The sequence below is a fragment of the Musca domestica genome, unplaced genomic scaffold (genome assembly GCF_030504385.1).
Source record: "Musca domestica strain aabys unplaced genomic scaffold, Musca_domestica.polishedcontigs.V.1.1 33, whole genome shotgun sequence".
NCBI lineage: Eukaryota > Metazoa > Arthropoda > Insecta > Diptera > Muscidae > Musca > Musca domestica.
In genome coordinates this window covers 304,468-322,702 of record NW_026712312.1, presented here as the reverse complement: position 1 = coordinate 322,702, position 18,235 = coordinate 304,468, and the positions used below count along the sequence as shown (strand labels likewise).

Below are 18,235 nucleotides of genomic sequence, written 5' to 3'. Positions count from 1 at the left end.
TAATACGAGTAGTCGTTTATTCCACTTACCGTCCATCGAAATGTAAATGGCAATATCATGGCACCTCGAACCGGATCGCTGAGCACAAAACTGGAACCACCCAATATCCCCGTCGTTGTATTGCCAAACGAACATCCCGTTGATATGCTGGGCGTACCCTGTTCGGCCGCTGAATACTCCTTAAGACACAAACGAAATGCTGTTGAACACGGCGGACAACCTGGAAAAACATGAAGAGAGGGTAAATATATATCTTGTAAAATTTGTTTAAAATCAAAAATTTTAAAATTTAACAATAAGAATCCAAAGATGTTGTCAATTTAAGATCGTCTGGAAAGGTTAGTTCTCCGCCCATAATTGTCAGGCACGATTAGATACAGCCCAATATATGAGACCTTCAAATTTTCGATATTTTTAATTCACATCCACAAACAAAAATTGTGTACTTTGACATTGTTCTCAGTAAGAAAAAAAACAAGTTAAAAAGCAGTAAGTTCGGCCGGGCCGAACTTTTAATACCCTCCACCATTTGCAACGAATTTGGAAATTTTCAAAAAATAAAATCCTTAAAAAATTCTGTTAAAATTTTAAAAATACCGAATATAGCCGTTATTTTGGGGTCTATACGACGTGGACATGCATAGGCATTGTTGGTCATAAGCCATTACCATATTCAAATTCGAAACTTGAAATAAACGGTGAACAATGTAGCTAAAATCATCAAAATACCGAATATAGGGAGGTACCGTTATATGGGGGCTATACGAAGACCTGGACCCGCACAGACAATTTTCTGTCACAGACTTTAGTTCCCATAACGAACTTCAAATACCAAATTTGAAACAATTCCGGTGAATAATGTCGCTAAAATCATCAAAATACCGAATATAGGGAGGTACCGTTATATGGGGGCTATACGAAGACGTGGACCTGCACGGATAATTTTCCGTCTTAGGGTGTAGTATCCATTTTGAACTTCAAATACCAAATTTAAAACAATTCCCGTGAATAATGTCGCTAAAATCATCAAAATACCGAATATAGGGAGGTACCGTTATATGGGGGCTATATGAAAACGTGGACCTACATGGCCCATTTACGAACTTAACCTGCCTACTGGAAAAATAAACATGTGTGCAAAATTTTAGCCACCTATCTCAATTTATTCGAAAGATAGCGTGATTACAACAGACAGACAGACAGACGGACAGACAGACAGACAGACGGACAGACAGACAGACAGACGGACATGGCTAAATCGACTTAGAATTTTACGCTGATCAAGAATATATATACTTTGTTGGGTCTGATATGAGTATTTCGAGGAGTTACAAACGGAATGACAAAGTTAATATACCCTCCATAGTATGGTGGAGGGTATAAAAAAAAAAAAACATTTTTGAAAACAATTTTCAAGTCAACTATTTAGTTCAGCCAGTTTTTTTTTCAGATTTAAAGTAGTTTGAAGGTTTCAAAAGAATGTTTACTAAATTATTTGCAATTTGATGTTCTTAATTCTATGGGGATATTCCCCGCATAAGTTCACTTCGTGGTATTCGCTCAATATTTCGAATTTTCAAAAAAAAAACATGGCCTATAAATGTCGGGCAGCTCAGCCCATCTGAGAGTGAAGTCATGAGAGTGAAATCATAATTGTACCAAACTACTAAGTTTATGGTAAAAGCTTCCTGGGAGACCTTATGTAGGTCTTGTTAAAAAGTATCAGTCGTTTTCGAAGACACATATATACCGTCAGCTTATGTCTGACCATGTCCATGTATTTTTGTAAACAAAGTACAGTTCGCATTTATAGCCCTATTGACATTGGAGATAATCGGTCGAAATTTAGATATAGCTCCCATATATATCTTCGTCCGATTTGCCTTTTATTGTGCACCAAACGTGTAATATCAGTCCGAATAGTATGGATTTTTGCACATACAACCAAATGAGGCCTGAAAATAAGTATGCCAAATTTGATCGAAACCGGTTCGGATATAGATATATCTCATATATATATATTTTTCATCCGATTTTTTATTTTTATCCTCCGCAGCCGTAATATACACTCTGTAACCACAATATTTGGGGAAATGTAGCAAATACAGCTCACAAATACATTTACTACATTTTATAGTGATCGGATAAGATTTGGATATAGCTCCCATATATAACTTCGTCCGATTTACCTTTTATTGTGCACTAAACCTATAATATCCCAAATGGGATGGCATTTGAGACTTACGACCGAATTGAGTCTAGAAGCTAGTATGTGATCGGTTCAGATATAGCTATAGCTCCCATATATATATATATATATATATATATATATATATATATATATATATATATATATATATATATATAATTTAAAATACAAATGTTTCGGCATATTTAGTACGTTGTATGATTGAATTCTCCCATAAAAACTTTTAACTGTTATATGGAGCTTAATTAGCAGTGGTCAAGTCGGCCCAAACCGACTTTAAGACTTTCTTTACTGGTTTTTATTTCGCATATGACCGAAGTGCCAGGTTCGGCCAATATCGAATACCGTCTACCCTTTATTTGTTGCACATATTTTGGAAAATATTGAATTTTTGAATTGAATTTGTGGATGAGGTAAACAGATAATACTAATGCTGATTAAAATGTTGAGATGTGAAACAATTACTTATTTCCAGATTTTTGGGATTAATTGGTAATTGGAACCCGAAGGAGAGGACCGACATATTCAATATTTACACCAGATCTTGTGTTGTAAGAAATGTTGTGATCTGCAAACTTGGAATATAATCTGAATTTTATTTCTCATTTTATAAGGGTTATAATTATTCAAAATGTTGATCTTTTGTGGGGGATGTGTATTGGTAGAAATATTGGGATATGCGAATTTTGCAGGCAATCCCTCTCTTATTTCTCATTTTGTAGGAGCTATAAATATTAAAAAATTTGACCAGTTGTGGAGATTGTATCAGAAGGAGTGGACCGACACATCCCATTTTCAGACCAGATCATGTGTTAATAAAAACATTGAAATGTGTGAAATTTGAAGAGATGGGTACCATAAAAAGTGGTCCGACATATTTTATTTCAAATTTGGAGAGATTTGGAGAGAGATAGTAGCTTATTTCTTACTTTCTGAGAGATAATTTTTAAAAATGTTGATCACGAGGTACCATAAGAAGTGGTCCGACACATTTTATCTTTATACCAGATCTTGTGTTGGTGAAAATATAAAGATTAAAGATAATCGGACTTATCTTATTTCACATTTTATAGGATTTATTTAAAACTTTGACCTTTTATGGTTGAGGCACCAGAAGGAACAGGATATATCCCATCTCCATACCACATCTTGAGTTGGAGGAAATTTTCGCATGTGATACGTTTGAAAAGAATCGTATGCTTATTTCACCATTAATGGTTATTCAAAGGGAGGTACCAGAAGGAGTATTCCGTTATATTTATTCTTGATCTTGGGTTGCGAAAAGAATTGGCATGTGTGAAATTTAAACACCGTGGGACTCTTATTTCACATTTTATAAGATTATTCAACATTTTGACCCGTCGTGGGGTCTGGTACGTCCCACACATCGGATGGACCGATATATCCCACCTTCAGACCATATCTTGAGTTAGTAAAAACATTAAGATTTGTGACAAATTGAAGACAATCGGACTATTATTGCACATTTTATAAGAATTATAATTATAAGACATTTTCACAATTTGTGGGGAAGGTACTCGATGGAGTGGACCGATATTATCCATTTTCGCAACCAACCTATCACTGACAAAAATTGACAAAATCGAATGGTTTTTTCTCTTGCTATGACGTAACTTATCTTCTGTGAAAATTTTATATTTTTCGCAGGAGGTAGGAGGTAGAAGAACTGGGCTGATATTTTCCGAATATCTCCGAATTCGATCTAAGTTTGATAATAATATTAAGATGTACCAAGTTTGGGTCAAATCGAATACTTCCTTCGAGAGGTATCTGACGCTCCAGCCAGACAGACAGACGGATGGACATCGCTAGATCGACTCCAATTGTCCTGAAATGGATTTGGTCGAATGAGACCTAAGGTCTAAAACTGTTATTTTGATGAGGCGCGTTTTGGACGTATCAAATGATAGGGTATGAAAAGAAATATATATTTTTTGCACCATTGATGTATATATGCAAAAGATCTGCAATTTTTTCCTTTGGTTTCTTACAGTAAAATTTGATGAAGAGTATTTTTGCCTCTGCCAGAAGGATGACTTCTAAGATAATGGGTTGTATGAGATTTTTGCATAAAATCACTTAAAGTACGCCTTTAACCCTAAAAGGTCTCTCTTTAAGAAAGATTTAGTCTTTTGACGTCTTCTTGGACCTATGGTACAATGTTATGGTAAATCATTTTGTAGATTATGCTGCGATTGTGTTTAAAGGGAGTTTTTAACCATTTCCCCATCCGAAAAATTCCCTAAGTGTGTTGAAGGGGAAATTATGTTGGATAATTTTCGATGTAAACTTTCCCAATGCCGATACAGTGTCTTCTTTTTATACCCTCCACCTTGGAAAGGAGGGTATATTTACTTTGTAATTCCGTTTGTAACAACCTTAAATATTCGTCGTAGAACCCATAAAGTATATATAATCATAATCCGCATAAAATTCTAAGTCGATTTAACGATGTCCGTCTGTCCGTCCCACAGCCCACAATAATTTACGTAGAGCGCCAAAATTTAGCATAGCAATTTGTATTGTGTCTAGTATGGTTGGTATTGAAAATGAGATATATCGGTCCACGTTTTGGTATAGCCCTCATATAACGGTACCTCCCGATATTCGGTATTTTGATGATTTATGTCACATTTTTTCACAGATTTGTCTGAAAATTGGTACTTGTAGGTCATAACGAGTCTCAGTTCGTGTGGCAAAACATTGCATGTATAGGTCCATGCTTTGGTATAGCCCCCGTATAAAGGCACCTCCCGATATTCGGTATTTTGATTATTTTTGCCACATTTTTTCACGGGTTTGTCTAAAAAATGATATTTGTTGGTCATAATGGGTTCCAGCTCCGGTGGCGAAACATTGCATGTAAGGGTCCACGATTTGGTATAGCCCCCATATAACGGTACCTCCCGATATTCGGCATTTTAATGGTTTTTGCCACATTTTTGCACGGATTTGTCTGAAAATTGGTATTTGTAGGTCATAATGGGTTCCAGCTCCGGTGGTGAAACATTACATGTATGGGTCCACGATTTGGTATAGTCCCCATATAACGATACCTCCCGATATTCGGTATTTTCATGATTTTTGCCACATTTTTTCACGGATTTGTCTGAGAATTGGCATTTGTAGGTCATAATGGGTCCTAGTTCGTGTGGCGAAACATTGTATGTATAGGTCCACGATATGGTATAGCTCCCATGTAACGGTACCTCCCGATATTCGGCATTTTAATGGCTTTTTGCCACATTTCTTCGCGGCTTTCTATTGGCGAAACACTGTATGTATAGGTCCAAGTTTTTGTATAGCCCCATATAGCCGTATTTCCCAATATTCGGTATTTTGATGATTTTTGGCACATTTTCTCATGAATATGTTTAAAAATTGGTATATGTGGGTCGTAATGGGCTCTAATGTTTCCTTTACCCTAAGGTGGAGGGTATTAAAAGTTTGGCCGGCCGAACTTAATGTTTTTTTACTTGTTTTTAGCTCTACTTTTATAATTTGGTGGATTTCCCCCGTGATCGAGAAATATATTTTTCTTTTCAGTCTCAAATAATTCTGCACTTGTTTGAGACCATTATATCAGCTAATTAAAACATAAAAATAGGAATATACATTTTATTTTCACTTACCTGTTGTTTTTGTACTTCTTATTTCTAAAGGAACACCACAGCAATAACCCGATAATAAATGGTTATTTGTATTTGAAATTTCTAATATTTCTAATTCAAAGTTACCAATGGCTGTTATCTGCAAAAGAAATAAAAAATCGTTATTTAACAAAAATTAAACTAAAAATATTTATCGAAATCATGAAAAAAAATTTCAAAGTGACATGACGCCACACATGACTGCAAGGACTTAAATTAATGTGCATTCTTATCTCCTTGGAAAACAGAACCTCACAATCACCTCAACAGGTTTCTTAAAATATGACAAGAATCCTTCCATTTTTCTGTGAGACTCTTACTTATCATTGTCCATTATCCTCCGAGAACTGTCAGGGTTATGAGATAAATTGTCGTCTATACATGTGACAGACAAGAGTCAACAGTGAACGCATGTATTATGCAGGTATGTATGCAGCGAACTGCAACATGTTACATGAGATTCATTAATAAAACTTAAGCATACATGAATTGGTTAAGTGGAATTACAACAACGAACGAATGACAATCTCCCAACATGCCAAGAGGCAAACATATAGACCGACTGTCAGTCAGTCAGCTAGTCAGTGAGTGGTGTTTAAAGTATCACTGTTCTGGGCAGAGACAAGTGGACAACTCGATTACAAGGAATTTTAGGAATATTTTCAGTAAAAATATGATTTAAGCATATAAATGTTTTCAGTGACAATGAAATGTTTAAAATTTTACAAATGTCAAAAATGTTGAGTGGATATTATGAGTGATCCCACAAAAAAAAAATTAAATTTAAAATTAAAATTAAATTAAATTAAATTAAAAAAATTAAAAACGGTTAAAAAAAATTAAATTGCAAAACTAGCAAGTTCTACCTATTTTTGGCACGGAGAATGATTTTAACATTTAATCGTGTTTTAATGCCGATTATAGGACTGGCTAAAGTTTTTCGAAATTTTATTTAAAATTTGAACTTTTTAACCAATTAACAGTTTTTCAGTTTCTGCCAACCGCTAATTTGAAGAATAACTCTTTATGTAAAGAACAGTGTATTATTTTATAATACCCTCCACCATACCTCCATAATATTTTTTCAAGGGCCAATGGAGGCGTGGATTTTTTAAAGAATATTTTTTTAAGGGCCAATAGAGGAGTGGATTTTTTAAAGAATATTTTTTCAAGGGCCAATAGAGGAGTGGATTTTTTAAAGAATATTTTTTCAAGGGCCAATAGAGGAGTGGATTTTTTAAAGAATATTTTTTCAAGGGCCAATAGAGGAGTGGATTTTTTAAAGAATATTTTTTCAAGGGCCAATAGAGGAGTGGATTTTTTAAAGAATATTTTTTCAAGGGCCAATAGAGACGTGGATTTTTTAAAGAATATTTTTTCAGGCATAAATAGAGGAGTGGATTTTTTAAAGAATATTTTTTCAAGGGCCAATAGGGACGTGGATTTTTTAAAGAATATTTTTTCAGGCATAAATAGAGGAGTGGATTTTTTAAAGAATATTTTTTCAAGGGCCAATAGAGACGTGGATTTTTTAAAGAATATTTTTTCAGGCATAAATAGAGGCGTGGATTTTTTAAAGAATATTTTTTCAAGGGCCAATAGAGGCGTGGATTTTTTAAAGAATATTTTTTCAAGGGCCAATAGAGGCGTGGATTTTTTAAAGAATATTTTTTCAGGCATAAATAGAGGAGTGGATTTTTTAAAGAATATTTTTTCAAGGGCCAATAGAGGCGTGGATTTTTTAAAGAATATTTTTTCAGGCATAAATAGAGGCGTGGATTTTTTAAAGAATATTTTTTCAAGGGCCAATAGAGGCGTGGATTTTTTAAAGAATATTTTTTCAAGGGCCAATAGAGGCGTGGATTTTTTAAAGAATATTTTTTCAAGGACCAATAGAGGCGTGGATTTTTAAAAGAATATTTTTTCAAGGGCCAATAGAGGCGTGGATTTTTTAAAGAATATTTTTTCAAGGGCCAATAGAGACGTGGATTTTTTAAAGAATATTTTTTCAAGGGCCAATAGAGACGTGGATTTTTTAAAGAATATTTTTCCAAGGGCCAATAGAGACGTGGATTTGTTAAAGAATATTTTTCCAAGGGCCAATAGAGACGTGGATTTGTTAAAGAATATTTTTCCAAGGGCCAATAGAGACGTGGATTTTTTAAAGAATATTTTTTTCAAGGACCAATAGAGACGTGGATTTTTTAAAGAATATTTTTTTCAAGGACCAATAGAGACGTGGATTTTTTAAAGAATATTTTTTTCAAGGGCCAATAGAGACGTGGATTTTTTAAAGAATATTTTTTCAGGCATAAATAGAGGAGTGGATTTTTTATAGAATATTTTTTCAAGGGCCAATAGAGACGTGGATTTTTAAAGAATATTTTTTCAAGGGCCAATAGAGGCGTGGATTTTTTAAAGAATATTTTTTCAAGGGCCAATAGAGGCGTGGATTTTTTAAAGAATATTTTTTCAAGGGCCAATTGGGGCGTGGATTTTTTAAAGAATATTTTTTCAAGGGCCAATAGAGGCGTGGATTTTTTAAAGAATATTTTTTCAAGGGCCAATAGGGGCGTGGATTTTTTAAAGAATATTTTTTCAAGGGCCAATAGAGGCGTGGATTTTTTTAAGAATATTTTTTCAAGGGCCAATAGGGGCGTGGATTTTTTAAAGAATATTTTTTCAAGGACCAATAGAGGCGTGGATTTTTTAAAGAATATTTTTTCAAGGGCCAATAGGGGCGTGGATTTTTTAAAGAATATTTTTTCAAGGGCCAATAGAGGCGTGGATTTTTTTAAGAATATTTTTTCAAGGGCCAATAGGGGCGTGGATTTTTTAAAGAATATTTTTTCAAGGACCAATAGAGGCGTGGATTTTTTAAAGAATATTTTTTCAAGGGCCAATAGGGGCGTGGATTTTTTAAAGAATATTTTTTCAAGGGCCAATAGAGGCGTGGATTTTTTAAAGAATGTTTTTTCAAGGGCCAATAGGGGCGTGGATTTTTTAAAGAATATTTTTTCAAGAGGAATGGATTTTTTAAAGAATATTTTTTCAGTCATAAATAGAGGAGTGGATTTTTTAAAGAATATTTTTTCAAGGGCCAATAGAGGCTTGGATTTTTTAATGAATATTTTTTCAAGGGTCAATAGGGGCGTGGATTTTTTAAAGAATATTTTTTCAAGGGTCAATAGGGGCGTGGATTTTTTAAAGAATATTTTTTCAAGGGTCAATAGGGGCGTGGATTTTTTAAAGAATATTTTTTCAAGACTTTAAAATTATCGTAGCTGTTATTGTTTTTGTTTTTAATTTTAGGCCTCGTTTTTAGAAATCCAAAATTGAAAAAAGGACAATCCATTGAACTCCCTCTTCTAAATTTAATCATTCATTAGAATTTGTCTATGGTCAACATTGTATCACAAAAAAACCAAGTTGCTGTTCTTTTGAGACCAATCAGTTAAGGCCAACTCTTCAAAACCGGAATTTTTGTAAGCATCAGAAAAAGAAGAAGATTACATTGGGAAACACATTGATGATGATGACGATCACAGGTGTGGATCTGGGAACAGAAAACAAACACACACACACTTACATCGATAACATTTTCCTCTTTTTTTCTTCACATACGCTAAATGACCAATGAGAAAAAAAAGAGATCCGCAGATACTTTGCAATGAAAAACCAGAATATAAAACAAGACAAGAAGAAAACTTAAATCAAGACCAAAACTGATAATGAAAAGCCATGGAAGTCGATGACGAAAAAGTCGAAGAATAAACAAGAAAAAATGTTTACAAAAAATTGAAGAAAAAAAACAAGAACAAATAAACAAAGAATGTCATGACATTAACCGACATTGATCAATCCTCACGGAAAGCAAAAGGCGATTATACGCCAGTCGCTGTTTGCGATTTTCTCAAATATGAGCCGGTCGTCAGTCCGTCCGTCAGTCCATCCTCAGTAGCTGATGGACTTTGAGAATGCCTGAGATGAGAATGTTGGCCGATTCGTTGATGCACTGCTGGATGGTGAATGAAACACTCGCTAGCGACGAGGGATACAATAACAACAACACCAACTATAATGTGTGGCGTTGGGAGTTTATTGAGCTGCAGTGATATTGCCATTGCCATCCATGGTTGTTGTGATCATCGTCGTTGTTGTTGTTGTTGTCAAAAGACTAATGCCACCGAAGTCCAGCGAATTGACAGTTGTGTTTATTTCTGTGTAATAATGGGACTCCTGGTGAAGATGTAACCTAACAGCCTCAACGACTATGGGAAGTACTATAAGAAAATATTTTTTCAAGAAGAAAAAAATCCAAGGAATTAAAGGAATTGAGGGGTTTCAATGTATAGAAGAATTTTTGATGGTTCTACTGATAACAAGTAAAAAAGTAGCTGTCGGTATTCCCGACAAATGTATACCCTCAGCCAATGTTCGATTATTTAAATATATTTTGACTTCTGTTATGATTATTCAAATTTGTTGATCCTCTACGGAGTAGGATCTAAATAAATGTGATATAAATATTGCTGGGTGTAAGGTTTACACCATATTGGTAACTTCCTTCATTTTATATGGGATATGTGATAATTTTTTTTTTGAAAATGTTTAAAGGTACCGAATTATTCCATTTCATGCTTCATTTAATACAGAAACAAAGACATTTATATCCAATAAATCATAAATTCATGAATATGGTTACTGTTGAAGAGTGATTTGTTTCGCAAGTTATTACAAATAAAATAATTGAAAATTGTGACCCTTTGTGGTTCAGCTACGCAGGTTTATATCATCTTCACAACAGATCTTGTGTTAGCAAAAATGTTTGTGTGTGTAAAATTTGAAGAGAGTTGGATGCTTATTTCGCTTTCTTTGAGCGTTTTGCTTCTTAAAATCTTGAAACCTATGTGGGAGGAGAAGAAATAGTCCCATCTGTATAGGAAATGTTGTGTTGATTGAAATATTTAGATGCGCTTAGTCTAAATATAATCTTATGTCAATTTCGCGTTTTATGCACTTCATAGTTATTTTAATTTTGACCCTTTGTGGGTGAGTTACTAGAAGGAGTGGACCGATACATCACATCTTCACAGCAGATTATGTGTAAGTAAAAATAAGGGGATGTGTGAAATATGAAAAGAACCGGATGCTTATTTCGGATTATATGATCGTTTTGGCTATTCAAAACTTTGACCCCTTTCCGGGGGAGCTATCAAAAGGAATGGTCCGATCTCTACGATCTTCATAACAGATCTTGTGTTAATGGAAATATTGAGATGTACCAAGTCTAAATGGAATCGGCTGTTAATTCCGTGTTTTATGAGCTTCATGGATATTTAAAATTTTGACCCTTTGTGGGAGGAGGTACCAGAAGGAGTGGATCCACATATCCCTCCATCACACCAGGTCTTGTGTTAACAAAAATATTGGAGTGTGTGAAATTTGAAGACAAACTGACTCTTATTTCACATTTTATTAGAATTATAATTATTCCAAATTTTGACTATTTGTGCGGGAGGTACTTCATGGAGGCTGCCGATATTGTCCATTTTCGTACCTGACCTAGCACTGATGCAAATATTAGGATTTGCAAATTTGAAACAAAATCAGATTGTCCTTTCACTTTTTGGACAGTAAAACATTATTTTAAAAATTTCGACCTTTTGTGGGGGGGAGGTACCAGAAGGAGTGGACGGATATTGCCCATCTCTGAACTCGATCTAAATTTGACAATAATATTACGATGTAAAAAAGTTTGGACCAAATCGGATACTCCCTTCGAAAGTTATAGCCAGACAGACAGACGTACGGACACCCCTATTTATACTTCAGATGTCCTGAAAGGGATTTGGTCCAAAGAGATCCAGGGTGTAAAATCATTATTTCGATGACACATGTTTTGGCCATATCAAATGATATATACCCATCAGTAACCACATGGTAAAGGGTATAATGAGATTTATATCCTAAAAAATGCACCACTTCGTTGGGGCCCGAATCCCCCTGGCAACGGCGGTGGTTTTTAATGACTTTTATGCAGAGAAGACTCTTAGAAGTTCTTTTTTTACCATAACCTTCTTTTTCTTTCCACTGAAACTTTGCTTTTTATAAAAGCTCATTTTTAGGTTTTCATCCGACATAATTGGAAGTTCCTGTATCCAAAGAGTACCTTCTCGTGCTCTTCTATCCACTGAAAATCTATCTGGTGTAGAATTTGGAAGGTCTTCTTTCAAGAAAAGCCTTTTAAAACCATTTTCTTTCTAAAAAACAAGTAAGCAAAGGCTATAGCCGTGCGGGGCTGATTATGTGATCCCTACAACACTACAATATGTTGGAAGCCCCTTTTATCCAAATCCATTTTTGAAGATTTCGCTTTTGAAATTATATCACGGAGCACGGCCCAGATATTATCCTTAGCATTTTGACCAGGGACAGTTACCCAATATTTTTCGCACTCCGTCCTGCTGTTAGTTGTTGTGGTCCATTTTAAAGGTAAATATAATCGAATGGTAATCTAAAATGCTAGAATTCTTCCTTGTCTTTAACTCTCTTTTCAGACGTGTCGATTGGCTTCAATCGTGTGATCAGGAAATTTTTCTGTTTTTGGTTAATTTGAACCCCTAAATATTTTGCAATCATCTCCAAAAGTAAGCGACCCCTCTGTATCTCCAAATTTAGACTCATCTATATGATTTGCTTGTCTGCGATATTTGGCTATATTCGAAAAAGATCGGGCCATAATTGTGACCTGTAGAGTGATTACAAATTAACATGGACAGACGGACGGACGGACATACATAGCTAGATCGACTCAGCTCGGCGAGTCGATCAATATTTCGAGGTGTTACATAATTTTTGGCCCAATCAAACTTATAATACCCCCAACACATAGTGTTGTAGGGTATAAATATTCTCTACTTTTTCTATAAGATATCACTTCCCTGTATGATTTTTTGCAGGTGTTCTATTAAACTCTCCTTCTTCCATAGAAATCCTCTATAATCACTTTTCTCTCTAAAAAAAAACTCAAGCTTATGAATGCTTTCAATTCAGCGTGAACCTTTCGGAGGTCTCTATTCAAGCCAGAGCCTTCGTAGGCCTTCCATACAGAGAAAACATTTTGGGAGTCTGAAGTTGTTTGAACAAAAAAAAAAAATATCTGAGATCTTTTATTCAGCAAAGTCTTTTTGAAAGTGTTCTAAATGTTCAAAATCCTTTTTATATCTAAACAAAATCGCAAGCTTATGCGATTTAAAGTAAATTTTTTAAGTTCTTTGTGTCCGACCTTATAAGGATTTTTTAGAGAATATATGTTTAAGTCCGTTTTTTTTATGGAAGACCTTCTTCCAACAGCAACTACTTTTTAAAGACCTTCTGGAGTTATTTTTCTAAAGAGAACTGGCAGGGTCAAGATTTCTATAAAAACTCTATTTTTGCTATAGAACATCCTTTAAAGGGTTTTTTATAGAAATCCTTTTAAAGGACTTTTTCTAATGGATAACATTTTGAAGTCTCCCCGCCGTAGAAGACTCCTTTAATATGTTATTTTTAGGGAAGACCCCTCGAGGTTTTTCTCTTTAATTTTCCCATTGATAAGGCACTTCCCACTTCGTTCTGATCCACCCAAATGTTTGCGGCTGGCAGAGGCGCATTCCACCAGAACCTCAATTTCATTCACATGACAATTGAAGATGTTACAAATGCATGACCGAGCTGTTCAGCATTTATTCGCTGCATGCCGGACTCCTTCGGATGGCTAATCAATACCGGTTACAGGTTCCAAGCTCTTTGTGTAACATGGTTCTGTTTTGACATTGATGTGTGGCGGTGGTGACAGCAGTTAGTGGCAAAGTTTGACTTTGACAAACCCATGGAGAAGAAGAAAACTGAAGGAGGGGAAGAGAGGATGGGAGTATATCTTTCCATACCAAATTCGTTTTGGCTTTATAACAATCTCTTGCGGAAAAGTAACTCCTCCCTGGCTAATTACCATTTCTCTGGAAAAAGTCAGGAATTTGGCTTAAAAGTGAAAATACCAAAAACATAAAATTCATTTCGATTTTAAGGCTTGGATGGCTGGCTGGCTTTTCTTGTTTTGGCCCAAAAGATATGGCTTTTTTGGTGGGCGGGGGGGGGGATACTTGAGACACAATGACCATTTAGTTGTGACCAAAACGGATAAGTTCACCATTGTTGATGGAAATGATGCTGGTGGTTCTGTTTGCCGAGTTCCAACCTAAAGGTGATTTTTATCGATTGGTGTTACCTTGCTGGCTGCATTTGGCTGGCTTGGATGAATGAATGGCCGGACGGATGGATAGATGGCTAAGCCATCTTCCCAACAACAAAAAAACCCCGAAACTTGTATGAGGGAGCAAAAACGAATGCCAACTGCCAAAGCGGTTTATTCAATTGTTGTTTTGGCCAAGTATGTGGCACATCTTCTTTTTCGTTCCGCTTACTTTTTTTCTCCGCTTTTCGAAGACTTTGGAATTTGCATGACATCGTCCTCATTAACGAATTGTCATCCTCTTTAATGGCTAGTGTGTGGTTTGGCTTAACATACAAAAATGGGAATGCCTCAAAAGCTGTGTCAGCTGAGGAGAAAACTTCGAATGGAAGTTTAGATAAATAATACCGCATTTGGTCTAAACAACATTGACATTGAAATGATGATTAAGTTAAAAATTCGGGGAGGAATATCGTAAAAATTTATTTATTTTTTTTTTTTTTTTTTGAAAAAAAAAAAAGAAAAAGTGTATAGAAAATCCAACAAATAAAGGAAAATGTTCTTCTATTCTAGAAAGCTATGTCCTGACTGCCCAGTGTAAATGGCCTAGAAATACGTCATGAAAATCTTTTATTAGAAGATTTTGAAATGGCTTTTTTCAGAATGGAAGACATTGAGAAATACCTTCTCTGTTTCGAAGACCTTCAAAAGTTCTTCTTTTAATACAAAATCTTCAATAGCACTTTTCTGAATAGAAGACCCTACATATAACTTCTGGAAGTCATCTTTTGACGGAATACTTTTCAAATATTTTCAATGGATAGAAGACCATCCAAACGACTTCTCTATATAGAAGACCACTCAAATTTTTTCTCCAGATAAAAGATTATCAAAAGTATTTCCCGAACAGAAAACGTTTGAGGGATTTCGCTGAATAGAAAACGTTTGACAACCCATCTCTGAATGCAAATACCACCAAAAAGGTCTTGTTGTTATTTTTTGAAGGAAGGCCTTCAGACAGTAGATTTTGCTCTGGAGAGAAGAATTTCCAATGGACATCTTTCTAAAGAAGACCTCCAAAAAGTCCTTTGCTTTTCGAACCGAAAACATATTTGGACAATGTTTTTCCAATGCAAGTTTATACATCAAGTCTTTATGATTTTTATAGCATATTTTTAGGTGAAAAACAAGTAAAAAAGCAGCAAGTTCGGCCGGGTCGAACTTTGAATACCCTCCACCATTTGGAATAAATTAGGACATTTTCAAAAAAATAAAAATAAAATCCATTAAAAATTCTGTTAAAATCTCGGAAGGTGCCTATATATGGGGGATAAACGCTATAGACAAATCTACGTCAAGGATAAAGTATTCAAAAATAAATCCTTGTATAGAATTTAAGAAAATTCCGTTTAAAATGAGGCTAAAATCATCAAAATACCGAATATCGGGGGGTACCGTTATATGGTGGATATATAATATCATGGACCTGTATAGAGAAATCCCTGTCGGGGGGTAAAGTGTTCACAAAGAACCAATTGTGTAGAATTTCAGACAATTTCGTTGAAAAATGTGGCTAAAATCATCAAAATACCGAATATCAGGGGGTACTGTTATATGTGGACTATATGATATCGTGGACCTATATAAATAATTCTTTTGCAATTAATAAAGTACTAACATGGAACTCGTTGTGCCGATTTTCAGACCATTACATTGGGAAGCATGGCTAAAATCATCAAAATCCCGAATATCGGGGGATACCGTTATATGGGGTTTATACGATATTTTGGACCTATATAGACAATTCCCTTTCAGGGGGTAAAGTGCTCACAAGGAACTCCTCGTGTGGATTTTCAGACTATTCTATTTGAAAATGTGGCTAAAATCATCAAAATACAGAATATCGGGGGGTACCATTATATGGGGACTATACAATATCGTGGACCTATATAGATAATTCTCAGACAAGGGGTAAAGTGCTCACAAGGAATTCCTCGTGAGGATTTTCAGACTATTCTGTTAGAAAATGTGGCTAAAATCGTCAAAATACCGAATATCGGGGGGTACCGTTATATTGGAGCTATACGATATCGTGAACCGATGGAGCTCATCTTAGAACTTGACCTGCCCGCAGACAAAAGACAGATCTGGGCGAAATTTTAGCTTTCTATCTTAATTCATTTAATTCGTTTGGCTTAGGGTGAACGGATACAGCTGGAATTTTGACAACATCCCTGTTGGTGGAAGTTTTGCGACAAAGGCTTGGTTTTGGAAATGAGTGCTACAAGTGCACGAAAAGTACCAAATAGTACTATATTTGGTACAATTTGGAAATGGCTGAACAGATATGGCTTCAAATATAAATTTTGATGTTAGGATCGCTGTTCATTTGTAGCCTGGATATATAGAGGTGGTTTCGGAAATGTGTACTAAAATTGTTGCACCCAAATTGAATGGTACTAAATTTAGTATTGGGTGAAATGATAGGGCTGGCATCCTCAAATTTGATTCTGAGGTTTCTGTTGGTATCTGGAATTGAGATATGCAAATTGTTTTATAATTGTAGGAAAGCTACTGAATGTTGCTATCTTTGATATTGAGTGAATCTATAAAACTGGAATGATGAAATTTTATATTGGGGAATCTCTCTTGGTTTTGAGATACAGAGGTGGTTTTGAAAATATTTACTTAATTAATATTAAACTAAATTTGGCAACGGGGGGAAATTACAGATTTGAAATCCTGGAATTCGATATTACGGTCGCTGTTGGTATTTGAGGTGGAGATTGCTTTGAAAAGGCGTACTACAATTGTACGAAAAGTACTAAACTTGGTATTGGGTGAAGGAAAAAGATTTAAGTTTAAAATTTGATATTTAGATTGGAAATGCGTTCAATATTAGTACAAAAAGTACTAAAAGGTATTAAATTTGGTATTGGGTAAAGGGATACACATACAATTCTGAATTTTGGTATTTAGATAACTGTTGGTATCTGACGATGAGATCTGGTGGTGATTTTGGTAATGTGTACCATAATTTTACGAAAAGTACTTAATGTTTCTAAATTTGGTATTGGGTAAAGGGATAAAGCTGAAATTCTGAAGATTGATATTCAGGTCACTGTTGGTTTCGAGGGTCTACCTATGGAAACGTTGAAGTAGTTTTGAATAGGAAACTTAGATGTCGGCCAATTTTTCAATGGTTTTACTAATATCCTCCTCGGTAAACTTCAAAATTAAAGATTTTTAAGACTTTTCGGTATAAAAGGTAAACTTTTTCCTATTATTCGTTCCGAAAATGGAAAAATTTGAAAAATATATTTATGCCCTTTAAGGTCTGAAAATTTAGTACGATGTATGAAGTTTTTATTTAAACATTTTGTCAGACTGAACAAATTATGCATTTGAAGTACTATATAGGGCTAACACGAACTGTTGGAACAATTCTTACATTTTAAGGTGGATTTCTCGCTATTGTTTTAAATATTTTTTATATTTTGTTTTTTGTACTCACCTTATTAACTAAAACACTTAAAATTATGAAAACAATAAATGTTGACATTCTGATTGAACTGGTGACGTTCATTTTTCTACAATTCGAACTGCAGGCTGGTGTATAGCTGGAACGGTTTCTGTGGGAATTTATCCGTGTACAGCAATTTGGAGATTTTCGACGAAAATGTTTTGTAAACATTTTACAGATGGCAGGTATGGGCCGTTCTGATGATGATGATGTTGATGTTAATGACGACAGTTGTGACGTTTTTTGTGAAGTCATATTTAAAATAGTATTTTTTTTTTTTCGTTGTATTTCACTATTTTTTTTTTTTGAAATTGTGAATTATGTTTTATTTAGTTTTTGTGGTGGTAATCATTGTTGTCATTTTTTTTTCAAATTTATTTTATTGTATTTAATACGCATTTATATATTGTAGTATGTTTGGATATATTTTTCGTGGTTCTGTATTAATAAAAAAAAAACAAAATTAGGATAATTTTAATCACTGAAATAATTTTTTAAATGGTTAAACTATTATTTAAGAGTTGTAGTTGTAAGATTTTTAGACAGTAAATATATATTACAATATATAATGTAGTTTTCTTTTGATATTTTTACAAAAC

General features: G+C 34.6%; 1 protein-coding gene across 1 annotated transcript in view; it reads right to left on the bottom strand.

Moving 5' to 3' along the window:
* The window catches only part of LOC101890303 (protein serrate), a 95,629-nt gene extending 77,775 nt beyond the window's left edge, over positions 1-17,854 (bottom strand). The window contains exons 1-3 of the mRNA XM_011292343.3: positions 17,628-17,854; positions 5,863-5,980; positions 30-220 (exon numbers count right to left, since the gene is read on the bottom strand). Coding sequence (XP_011290645.3) covers positions 30-220; positions 5,863-5,980; positions 17,628-17,807 — 489 coding nt within the window. The 5' untranslated portion in view covers positions 17,808-17,854. The remainder of the gene's footprint in view (positions 1-29; positions 221-5,862; positions 5,981-17,627) is intronic.
* Between the last annotated feature and the right edge of the window lie 381 nt (positions 17,855-18,235).